At 38.4% G+C, this 12385-nt stretch overlaps 1 protein-coding gene and 1 long non-coding RNA gene across 2 annotated transcripts; both read left to right on the top strand.

The window, feature by feature from the left end:
• The first annotated feature begins 197 nt into the window (after nt 1-197).
• On the top strand, nt 198-9534 carry LOC103513181 (ras-related GTP-binding protein C). Its single transcript, XM_026826448.1, has 12 exons — nt 198-359; nt 883-1019; nt 1755-1969; nt 2295-2534; nt 2716-2910; nt 3008-3063; nt 4067-4203; nt 6848-6989; nt 7396-7538; nt 8270-8335; nt 8586-8668; nt 9162-9534. The coding sequence occupies exons 1-12, from the start codon at nt 357-359 to the stop codon at nt 9302-9304; spliced, it is 1560 nt and encodes a 519-aa protein (XP_026682249.1). The 5' UTR covers nt 198-356; the 3' UTR covers nt 9305-9534.
• Nucleotides 3297-4167, top strand: LOC113469048. Its single transcript, XR_003392592.1, has 2 exons — nt 3297-3497; nt 4067-4167. It is a non-coding gene; the product is annotated as an uncharacterized LOC113469048 (long non-coding RNA).
• Nucleotides 9535-12385: the final 2851 nt, after the last annotated feature.

Below are 12385 nucleotides of genomic sequence, written 5' to 3'. Positions count from 1 at the left end.
CCTCGAGCGTGTGAAGGTTTCAACAGCACTTTATCGTAGGATCCGGGGTAAAAAAGAAGTGATTCATTGGTTGATCAATATTGATCCAATCACTTGATCACGCTAAAAAAAATCACCTACAGTGTGCGCGCATGGACAAATGGAACTTTTTGAGGAAGCAAAATAAACAACAAACAAGGAAATAATTCAACTTTTTTTCAACAAGAAGTAAAATTTTGAAATTTATTGATAAGAGACAAGATAAGATAATAAATTAATTATTATTCAGTGCAGATTGTATTGCATGAGTTAAAGTAGTTCAAACTTTGAGCTTACCGAATTCTGTGAGAGTAATGATATAAAAGTTTGTGTCCACAATGGTAAGTAGTGAATCGGTTTATGATCCACAAAAGTCAGGGTAAAAAATCTCCCAATACCTACACCTTTAACCAGTAGTTTGGAATGTGATAAATCTAAGTAATTTAGTAATGTGATGGACCTAGATATACAGGTGAAACTTGATTGAGGTGCCTTCTGTAATAATTCTTAACCCCAAGTTGCAGGTGCACTGGTATAATCAGATTCTGAAAGCCAGACTGTTGTAGTCAAGCAACGTCATCGTTGCATGGCCAAGCAAGTCTCTCTTCTTCTTCTTCTTCTTCTTCTTCTTCTTCTTCTTCTTCTTCTTCTTCTTCTTCTTCTTCTTCTTCTTCTTCTTCATAATGTTAATGAACAGCAAATAATTTTCACATGCTTTCCATAAAATGTGTTAAGTAGGTAGGTAGTACTCTGAAAAACACCTTAGGTTGGACTGAATTTGGGTATTTTAAGGTGAAGTGTTTTGTGTAATTTATTATTTATTTACCTACTAATTTACAAATTAATTTTCATCTCCATTTTCAGTCATCATTAGCAGAAGAACAATTTGAAGGGGGTGATTCCTTCCCCAAAGATTTTGGATATGGCTCATTTGATGAAGAAAAATCAGGACCTCAACTTCAAAATGGAAAAACCAGAATTCTACTCATGGGACTCAGGAGGTAAAGAAATCAAGATATTTGAATCGTTCCCAAGAAGAACGGCCTATGTGATTTTTGCTACTTTTCAGGAGAGACATTTTAATACAGTGATGTGGAAATTTATCCCAGAATTATGTTTTCTTTCACATAGGCCCTTTTACATGAAACCTTTCACTTCTTACTGTACTTAGAGGGATAAGGGATAGACCCTGTCCTGAGGCAAAATCTTTACACATAGGCCGTTATTCTTCTGAAATTTTACTCGAATCTTCACGAAGTTGGTCGAAAAAAAACAACTTCCGATTTTCTTCCCCCAAAACTGATTAGTGCATTGAAACAAGGAGATCATAGAGGCCCCAACTTAAAAAAAAAAAAAAATCGAAAATTTTCACATAGGCCGTTCTTCTTGGGAACGATTCATTTGTAGTATGTCCTTATTAGTAGCGACTGGTAGGATTTGACCTTCATACTTAGATCAAAAATACATACGTAGGTACCTACCTATGTAAATTCATCATAATGTCAAGTAAGGTCCAGCTTTTGATCTGCAGATAGATATTGACAGGTGGACCTTATAGAGTACCTACCTCCTGGGATTTATGTGACAAATGTGATGTGCTTACAATCACTGCAAATAGAGTGGGTAGGTATTCAAAACTTGAAGTTTAAAACCAAAGTATTTTTCGTTAACAAGCAGTCACTTTCCTAAACTCAAGTTCTTGTTTTTCACACATTTTTTTCTGATTTGTTTTCTAGGAGTGGAAAAACATCCATCCAAAAAGTTGTCTTCCAAAAAATGTCACCAAATGAAACTCTCTTTCTAGAGGGCACAAATAAAATGACAAAGGAAGATATTGCCAATTCGTCGTTCCTTCAATACCAACTCTGGGACTGTCCTGGACAAATGGACTTTCAAGATTTTGATGCAGAACTGATTTTTGCCAGATGTGGTGCTCTAATTTTTGTTATAGGTTTGTTAATGACTTTTTTCATTTAAGCATTATTTATGTATTTACCTACCTGGTATTGTATAATATAAGACATATTTCTAGAATGGGGGATGTCAACAGAATGGGGCACAACCAAATAGTAAGTTGGTCAAATGAATTGGAACACTTCACAAGCCTTCAGGCACACTCCCTTTTTCAAGCCCCTAGGTTTACCTTGCCCTAGGGATCAATTTAATTTGAAGAAACCATTATTTTTTATATTTTTGAATGTTCTCATTTATTTTTAAATGGTATTTTACAGATACATCTATGGGCTAACAAAGCAAACATAGATGTCAGCATGTAGGGGAGATGATTGCCCCCATTCTCATCAAGATGGGAAGAACCAAATCTACATGCAATCCCCATGGGACAATAACCATGTTGCAAGAACACATAGCATTGTTCACTGATATCTTCTGGTTTGCTCTTCATAAAAACATTCTTATCATGAACAAACTTACATTTCTCACCATACTTGCAAGTTTGTTCCAAAGTGGAATCCTTCAAGAATGGGCAGTAACAATCTTCTGGTTTGGTAACAAAAGTAGGACCTCTAGCTTTATTCTGACCTTTCAACACTTGTTTGTTCTTCTTGAACTTTTTCTTGGCTGTCCCATCATCTTCCACTTCTAATTCTTCAAGTTTACGTTTGTCTGTTTCATTGACACATTCAATGGATAGAACTTTGACATGGTCCTCAACAATGAATTCTTGCTTTATTTTAGCGACACCTGATACATCCATTGTGTTGAATCCTTGGAAGGTAATGAAATTAGATAATCTAAAGACTCTGACTCACCTCAATGATAGGTTTCAGCAAGTGAGAATGAGGTGTACCGAATCCTACACCACGGAGCAGCTTCAAGTTGATGCGGGATGCTGGGGTGATGATCTGACAAACAAATGGACTTGCTGGAAAGGTGAATACTGTATCTAACGCACTATTTATTAAATGCTAATCATTCCGTGTGGTTAAATGCTAATCGTCTTTCCTTTTTTACTTTTTGGAAATCACAGGGATGACGATTTTCAAGAAACACAAATCAGAACTCAGAAGTGAACAGTGTTGCCAAGTGAGTATTAAAAGGTTTGGCTCACAACATTTCACGCATAGCACACCTCTTTCTCTCATTTTTTTAAGATCGAGTTTGGTGTTTTGTTTTAAATTTATTCCGAGAATACTCGGAGACTGTTCGGGGATAGTCCTCGAGCGTGTAAGGGTTTCAACAGCACTTTTATCTGTAGATCCGGGGTAAAAAAAAATCACCTACATGTGGCGCATGGACAAATGGAAATTTTTGAGGAAGCAAAATAAACAACAAACAAGAAAATGTTCAACTTTTTTTCAACAAGAAGTAAAATTTTGAAATTTATTGATAAGAGACAAGATAAGATAATAAAATAATTATTATTCAGTGCAGATTGTATTGCATGAGTTAAAGTAGTTCAAACTTTGAGCATACCGAATTCTGTGAGAGTAATGATATAAAAGTTTGTGTCCACAATGGTAAGTAGTGAATCGGTTTATGATCCACGAAAGTCAGGGTAAAAAATCTCCCAATACCTACAGTCCTACACCTTTAACCAGGTAGTTTGGAATGTGATAAATCTAAGTAATTTAGTAATGTGATGGACCTAGATATACAGGATACAGGTGAAACTTGATTGAGGTACCTTCTGTAATAATTCTTAACCTCAAGTTGCAGGTGCACTGGTATAATCAGATTCTGAAAGCCGGACTGTTGTAGTCAAGCAACGTCATCGTTGCACGGCCGAGCAAGTCTCTCTTTTTCTTCTTCTTCTTCTTCTTCTTCTTCTTCTTCTTCTTCTTCTTCTTCTTCTTCTTCTTCATAAACCGTTAATGAACAGCAAATAATTTTCACATGCTTTCCATAAAATGTGTTAAGTAGGTAGGTAGTACTCTGAAAAACACCTTAGGTTGGACTGAATTTGGGTATTTTAAGTTGAAGTGTTTGGTGTAATTTATTAATCTTGACTTGGCGGGGCGGAGTGCTACCGTGCTCCTTAATTCATTTACCTACTAATTTACAAATTAATGTTCATCTCCATTTTCAGTCATCATTAGCAGAAGAACAATTTGAAGGGGGTGATTCCTTCCCCAAGGATTTTGGATATGGCTCATTTGATGAAGAAAAATCAGGACCTCAACTTCAAAATGGAAAAACTAGAATTCTACTCATGGGACTCAGGAGGTAAAGAAATCAAGATATTTGCAGTATATCCTTGTTAGTAGCGACTGGTTGGATTTGACCTTCATACTTAGATCAAAAATACGTATGTACCTACCTATGTAAATTCATCATACTGTCAAGTAAGGTCCAGCTTTTGATCTGCAGATAGATATTGACAGATGGACCTTATAGAGTACCTACCTCCTGGAATTTATGTGACAAGTGTGATGTGCTTACAATCACTGCAAATAGAGTGGGTAGGTACTCAAAACTTGTAGTTTAAAACCAAAGTATTTTTCCTTTACAAGCAGTCACGACATGCTACGACACAGACCACATGCGTCTAATGTAGCAGTTGTTTCATTGCTACGAAATAAAAACGACGGTGGAACACTCATCTTTTTTTTTTTTTATCTAACCTTAAAATTACAAGTGTATCTAAAAAAGTACAAGGTTCCAGGCTCCGTTTTGGACACACTGGTGCGAGGGTTGATGGCCGCCGTTGAACGCGCAGTAAATCTCAGAGTGCGCTTTTTGTGTACGAAACTAAGAACTGACTTCAAAAGAGGGTTAAAATCTTTAAAAAAAGTTTCGTTTCGTTTTTTTTTTTTTTTTTTTTTTTTTAAAATGGGTTTTTCACACCCTTTTTTTATTTCGTAGCAATGAAACAACTGCTACATTAGACGCATGTGGTCTGTGTCGTAACATGCTCATCTCGTAGTATGCCTCTCATCAGATGGGCGAGAAGAGACACAATACTTCGCATTTAGGTGCTGGGTCAACACGAGAACTCCAGAAAGTAACTTTCACAGCTTTTAGGCTTTTTGTGTGTTTCACACACAAAAAGCCCAAACTGAGGCTTAGGTGTAGAGCTGGTCAGCCCCAAAGGACGGGTTGAGCTTCTTCGAACCCGTTGAAATATTTGCAATCGAAAAATGAGTACAATTTTTTTGTCGACGGTGGGATTTGAACCCGGGACCTTCTGCATGCCAAGCAAGCGCGTTACCACTGGACCAACCGTGCCCCTCATCGATTCTCATCCGTTGAACCTCTTGTGCATTACTCGTATTTCAGGCTTGTGCCCAAAACGAAAATTCTCAGCGAGATTTTTTTCTATTAATTTTTATACATGTCTAATTGAATGTGTCTCTAATATGTTGTTGATTTCTGAAGTTATCTCAATAGTATTGTCTCATCCTGAGATTTTTTGGTTGTTTTATTATTACATATTTATAACTCGATCCATATAAATTCTTTTTTTTTTTCTTTTCTTTTTCAAGAGGTTTTATAGAGGGAAGTGCCAAGGTCTTATCCTCCCGAAAGCGAAGAGAGAAGGAAAACAGGATGAAGAGAAAGCCAGTCGTTCCGAGAACGAACCTTATCTGTTAAGGTAAAGGATAAAGTTCGCCCCCGGCGGTAATCGAAACCGCATCCTAGGGCGTACAAAGCAGGTACGCTACCCTCCAAGCTAACCCAAAAACCATAGGATGACGTGATTAACTGTTCCAATTATAATCATAAAGGCATGAACTCTAATGCATTGATGGTGTGAGGCTGCTTATCAATCTTATCCGGAATTCCTTTTTTTTCTAATGAAACTTCACTTCTTACTCTACGCGAAGAAGAAAAATTTGTTGAAATCTACCCGTTTTAAAAACAAAAATACTATTCAAAATCTACAAAAACATCGATATTTTTTTTTGTAATTGACAAATCGGTAAAAAAAAACCTTATTCTAAGGGTTTAAGCCCCTAAATTTAGGGGCTTAGAGGCCACAATAGATTAGAAGGTTAAAACCTATATGTGGCCTAAATTTCCCTTCAGAAGCTCTCGCTAAGTTTTAAATCCATAGATATGGGTGGATCATAATTACCCCAGGAGAAATCCACCTTTTTTGAAGAGGTTTAGAACTTGATTGAAAAAGACATGAAAGAAATATCCGAAAGCTGTGGAATCTTCAAGCAATTGAAAATTGTTCTTTAAAATGACTGTTTAACCAATTCTACAGGAATAGACTAAGTGGGCTAAATTTGGGTGGATCATAATTACCCCACTAAAAAAAAAAAAAAAAAAAAAAAAAAAAAACATGGTAACCTCTCACAAATCTCGTTCCCCTATTAACACACTTTGCTAAATTTTATGACCTGACCTGAACTCAAAGGGTCAATCCACCAACATCCAGATCCAAAAAGCCACTGTGCTAACCACTGAAGGTCAATTATAATCATAAAGGCATGAACTCTAATGCATTGATGGTGTGAGGCTGCTTATCAATCTTATCCGGAATTCCTTTTTTTTCTAATAAAACTCCTTATGTTTTCCAGGGTATGACCAAATCACGCTCAGTTTTCATCTCACCTCAATATATGACCATAGCATATTTGAAGCGCACAAAAAAAAAAAAAAAAAAAAAAAAAAAAAAAAAAAAAAACATGGTAACCTCTCACAAATCTCGTTCCCCTATTAACACACTTTGCTAAATTTTATGACCTGACCTGAACTCAAAGGGTCAATCCACCAACATCCAGATCCAAAAAGCCACTGTGCTAACCACTGAAGGTCAATTATAATCATAAAGGCATGAACTCTAATGCATTGATGGTGTGAGGCTGCTTATCAATCTTATCCGGAATTCCTTTTTTTTCTAATAAAACTCCTTATGTTTTCCAGGGTATGACCAAATCACGCTCAGTTTTCATCTCACCTCAATATATGACCATAGCATATTTGAAGCGTTTAGCAAGGTCATACAGAAGCTAATACCACAACTGCCAACTCTGGAGAACTTGCTGAACATATTGATCAACGTAAGTACAAGGACACCGTTTCGTGGCCAAAAGTCACACTAGGCTTGGATGTAAATAAAATAATAATTGGCAGTTTCTCTTTACATGTGGTAAGCAATGCTTGCCAAATTTCATCACAAATTCCATATCACTCAAGCCATACCTCTTAGCTTGGTGTACAAAGTGAGTAAATTCCGTTTCAGATAAATTCTTGGATTTAGCAATTGGAATGGACGTTACAAAAAAAAAAAATTTTTTTTTTTATCCCTTGGATTTAGCAATTGGAGAATTTACTGTTTTTTTTTTTTTTTTTTTTTTTATCAACCAATCAGGTTGCTTAATCCCAAACTTTAAGTTCAACGGAGTTTAAAGTGTTTAAACTCACTTTGTGGATCAGACCATAAACACGTTTTCCCCTTGTTTTCAGAACTCTGGAATTGAGAAGGCTTTCCTGTTCGATGTGGTGTCCAAGATTTACATCGCTACCGATTCTTCTCCCGTGGATATGCAGAGCTATGAACTGTGCTGTGACATGGTGGATCTAGTCATTGATGTGTCAGGAATCTATGGGTAAACCAATATTTTATCATTGCCGATTGAGGCTGCATCCTATTATTCGTTATGGAATTAATTCCTCCACACTTCCGCCGTAAAATCGAAGAGAGAAGGATTATAGGATAGAAAAAATACTTGCATTTGATGTTCTTCTCGCTTCGTAACGCTCCATGTCTCTGATCCGTATAATAGGACAGGTTTGATGATGGTGTTGTACAGAGTCAGTTTAGAGTTCCGGGATAGGAGTCTGGAGCTGAGTAGGGATCTGAGGCTGTTAGGGTTTGAAGTATTAAGGAGCGCGGCAGCGCTCCGCCCCGCCAAGTCAAGAAAGTTTGACCGCGTTATTAAATAGTTGACACTCTTTGAAGTGGTCCTCTTCTGTGATGACATTCTTTGGTTAAAACAAATTGAAGGTCTATTAAATCTTCTTCTTCCTAGCCTTTTCTTATTTAAATAAGGTCGGCGTGTTGTAGGTCTATGGATTAAACAGGAGTTCATTAACCTTTTAAGGCCACACATTCTAGAGGTTTTTGTTTGAAGTGGCAGAATTCACATGAGCTCTTCCAGCCAACCACATCAAGGCACAAAAGGCTTAACTCCACACACAAAAAGCCCAATCTGAGGCTTAGGTGTAGGGGGCAAACAGCCCTAAAGGACTGATATTTTTTTTTTTTTTTTTTTTTTTTTTTTTTACATAAATAAGTAAATAGCCTTTGGCATTATAATCATGTTACTTTGTATTTCAGGTTGGAAGAAAGTCCGGACGTACCCGCGTTTGACAGTCGTAGTTCAAGTCTAATCAAACTGAACAGTGGCACAATAACTCTTTGAAGTGGTCCTCTTCTGTGATGACATTCTTTGGTTAAAACAAATTGAAGGTCTATTAAATCTTCTTCTTCCTAGCCTTTTCCTATTTAAATAAGGTCGGCGTGTTGTAGGTCTATGGATTAAACAGGAGTTCATTAACCTTTAAAGGCCACACATTCAAGAGGTCTTTGTTTGGCAGAATTCACATGAGCTCTTCCAGCCAACCACATCAAGGCACAAGAGGCTTAACTCCATTGGCACAATATTGTACCTGAGAGAAGTTGACAAATACCTCGCACTCGTGTGTATTCTGAGGGAGGACAACTTCGAGAAACAAGGTAAAGTCTCGCGTTGGTGTAGTGGTTAAAAGGCTCGCCTGGTAAACAGGAAGGCGTGGGTTCAAACCCGGCCGAGGTATTGAAATTTATCCTTAATACAATTTGAGAATCCGAGCACAATAGTAGTAGCCTACTGCTGGAGTAAAGGGACTTTTCAGTCCTATTTGAGCAGTATAAATAAGCACTATTATTCTCCTCACCAGAGGAGCCAATCAAACTTCAACTGACGTCACGCCGCGATGTGGTTGTCTAGACTTTGTATTACGTGCATCCCACAGCTTGAGCGTGAATTACTGACTTTGTAGCCTTTATCTCGTGAACGAAATTACGTACTATACGAGTATTGTGGAACAAATTTGAACCACTCTTTTGTGACGTGAGGGCAGTGTGTTTCTCCCTTACTGCGACTTGGATGGCAGGTGTCAATACTGCCACTTAATTTAAATCCTACGTTGTAACGTTAGTCATAACATGCTAAGTTTTTTTCTTTCAGGTGTTATCAATTACAACTTCCTCTGTTTCCGAGAAGCCCTGCAGCAAGTGTTTGAGATCAGGAACAAAGCGCTAGCGGCAGAGAGCAGTTCGGACACGGAGAGTATAGACAAAGTCGCCACAAATACGATTGCGACCACTTGAACATTGACTGCCATTGAGTCCTGATGCTGCCTAAACACTTGGGCCACTTCGTATGTTACCAATAAAATTCTAACTAACACTGAAAAGAGGGGATGTGACTTCAAGTTCGGGACTTTCCCGATTCAAGTAGGCGTCCACAACGGAGCCTCGACCCTAGCCCTGCCTGACCCCAAGAGAAAATAAACAAACCATGCTAATGAATAGAAGCGTCCTCAACGGAGCCTTGACCATAATACCGACCCTCGCAGAAAATTAAGAAATTAAGCTGAGTATTTTTTCTGCGAGGGTCGATGGTTTTGTATACATTTATAACATTGCTTGCCATGCAGAAGGTCCCGGGTTCGAATCCCATCATCGAAAAAAATTTGCACTCATTTATGGGTATAATAGAATAGAATATACCTTGTTTATCCTGCCAGAATGAGAGTGAAAAGTCCCTTAAGTATAACAACATAAGACATAAATGTTAACAGTAGCGCTCTGGCTGAGGTACTATAAACAGAGAGTAGATCAGCGTCCAATAGCTAGGGGACTATATTCAGGGAGTAGACTAGGCCAAATTTCTTTGTGCTATATCAATAGCGAAGGTCGAGCTGCGAAGGGCATCCCACTCGGAAAATTTTGTTTAGCCAAAACCAGTTGGCCTCAAAGCGATCACTCTAAAGCTGATTGAGAGGCCGACGAAAAACGCCGACCTCATCTGAACATGGGAAAAGAAGAAGGAGAAGAAGAAGAAGAAGACATAAATGTTAACAGCCTTTTCCTACTTATATAGGGTCGGCGTTTCTTGTCAGTCCCTTCCAGGCAGCCCATTATACCTCATGCCTTGTTAATTTTTTTTTTATTCAAGTCCTGATCCACACAATCTTTCCACCTTTTCTTCGGCCTCCCTCGCCCTTTTCTCCCCCTCACTTCCATTCTCTCAATTCTTTTACCTATGTAGCTTTCATCTCTTTTTTTTTCAGCCTGACCATACCACTGTAATCTCTTTATCTGGATCTTCCTTGACACTTTCGTTACTTTTATCCTATTCCTTAGTATAAGGCCTTGCATAATTATTAAATATAGATACCTGGTAGATACGCGTCCAGTATTCCCGAATCAGACGGTTGATACTTCGCATCTTCTGCGAGTGATACTTGATGACACAGTTCTCCAGCGTGTGATGGTACTTGGTCAGATCTGAGATCATGATTTCCGAGAGTTTCAACTGAAACGACCAAAGGAAAGTTTTATTTTATTGAACTCATACCTGATAAAAGATGATCCCTGTTCTAGGTGTTGTGGTTCTAGAGATAGAGCGATCAGTGTGTGAACTATGAAATGTGAACTGTGAATGGATCTCGTTCTTATATATGAAATATTGTTCACATATTAAATTTCTTTCTTCTAATAATAATAATAAAAGAAAGTGGCAAGAATAGAAGTGGAAAGAAAGAGAGCAAGAGGTAGACCAAAGAAGAGATGGAAAAACTGTGTGAACGAATATCTACGCGAGAAGCAGCTATCTGGAAATGAGGTACATAATAGAATGGACTGGAAGAGACTGACATGAAATACCGACCCCGTTTGAACGGGATAAGGTAAAGTAGAAGAAGAATACAGTAAATAAATGATTAAGGAGCGCGGTAGCGCTCCGCCCCGCCAAGTCAAGAAAGTTTGACCGTACAAAATATCACCTACAGATAAGATTTTAATTAATTGCTGTAATATTAGATACAGATTACTCGTACGTGCGAGGATGCATAGTTACCTTGTAAGCATTTTTCAAAAACCGCTGATCCGCATTTTTCAAGTATTCTTTCTTCAAATCATTCTCAGTGGCCTTGATGATTTCACCTATTTCTTGAACACGTCCATTGATGTTGGCTTTCTTCTTCATCAAGGTTTCATTTTCATTCAACAGCTTCTCACGTTCGTTTCTTAAACTTTTCAAGTCAAGGTGAATAATATCTTTCTTGAGCGTTTCAACCTCTTCATTTAGTTTAGCCACTGCTTCTTTCTTTATGGAATGGACAGGGATCTGTGGAGAGAGCAGAAAAACAATTATTAGTTACGGACAAGGGGCGGGTAAAATTTCTTTAGCCTCGCTACATGAACTGTGTGTTCCTTAGTACCCCGCACATCTTTGATGACATAATTGAGGTTGTCATTGAATACAACCTTTACCTCAAAGGGACCAGTCCAATGACATTGCAACTTGCGACTACGGCCCTTATAAGTACGAGGAGAATGTAACATCACCAGGTCACCCACCTTATACTTGACCTCGGTCCTATTGCGATCATAAACTCAAAGGGACCAGTCCAATGACATTGCAACTTGCGACTACGGCCCTTATAAGTACGAGGAGAATGTAACATCACCAGGTCACCCACCTGGTACTTGACCTCGGTCCTATTGCGATCATAAAGGATGCATACGCCACTGGCCTTGTAACCCCGTCCTCGGTTTGACTGAGGACAACGCCTAATCCCTCTTTTGACGCGTCACAAGCTAGGGTAGTGGGGAGCTCCTCGTCAAAATGCCTTAGAACTGGTGCCGACACCAGGAGTTCCTGTAGAGAATCAAACGCTTGCTGCTGTTTATCGGTCCACACGAACGGAGCATCCTTTTTTGTCAAATCAGAAATTGGACCAGCAATTTTGGCATAGTCCTTACAAAACTTTCGATAATACCCCGTCAAACCTAGGAATTGCCTGACATGCTTCACGGTTTTAGGAGGTTTGAAATTTACAATACTAGTGATCTTTTCAGGGGATGTTTTAACCCCTTCATGACAAACCCTATGCCCTAGCAAATTGATCTCTGAATACCCAAATTGACACTTTCATTACTCTGGGGATGATAACCAGTTATATTGATTCTTTTGCAACCTATTTGTTCCAGTAATTGATTGACACTCTTAGAAATTAGATTTGGTGCATTATCTGAAATGATATGACGCGGGACACCGTACTGCGTTACTAACTCATACAAGAACTCACAGACGTCCTCACTCGTCGTGGTCCGCACCGCTTTAGTAACCAAATACCCTGATAAATATTCACACGCAGCAATGATGTAGAGATTCTTAGAATC

The sequence above is a fragment of the Diaphorina citri genome, unplaced genomic scaffold, assembly GCF_000475195.1.
Source record: "Diaphorina citri unplaced genomic scaffold, Diaci psyllid genome assembly version 1.1 scaffold936, whole genome shotgun sequence".
Lineage (NCBI taxonomy): Eukaryota > Metazoa > Arthropoda > Insecta > Hemiptera > Psyllidae > Diaphorina > Diaphorina citri.
This window is presented reverse-complemented; position numbering and strand designations above follow the sequence as displayed.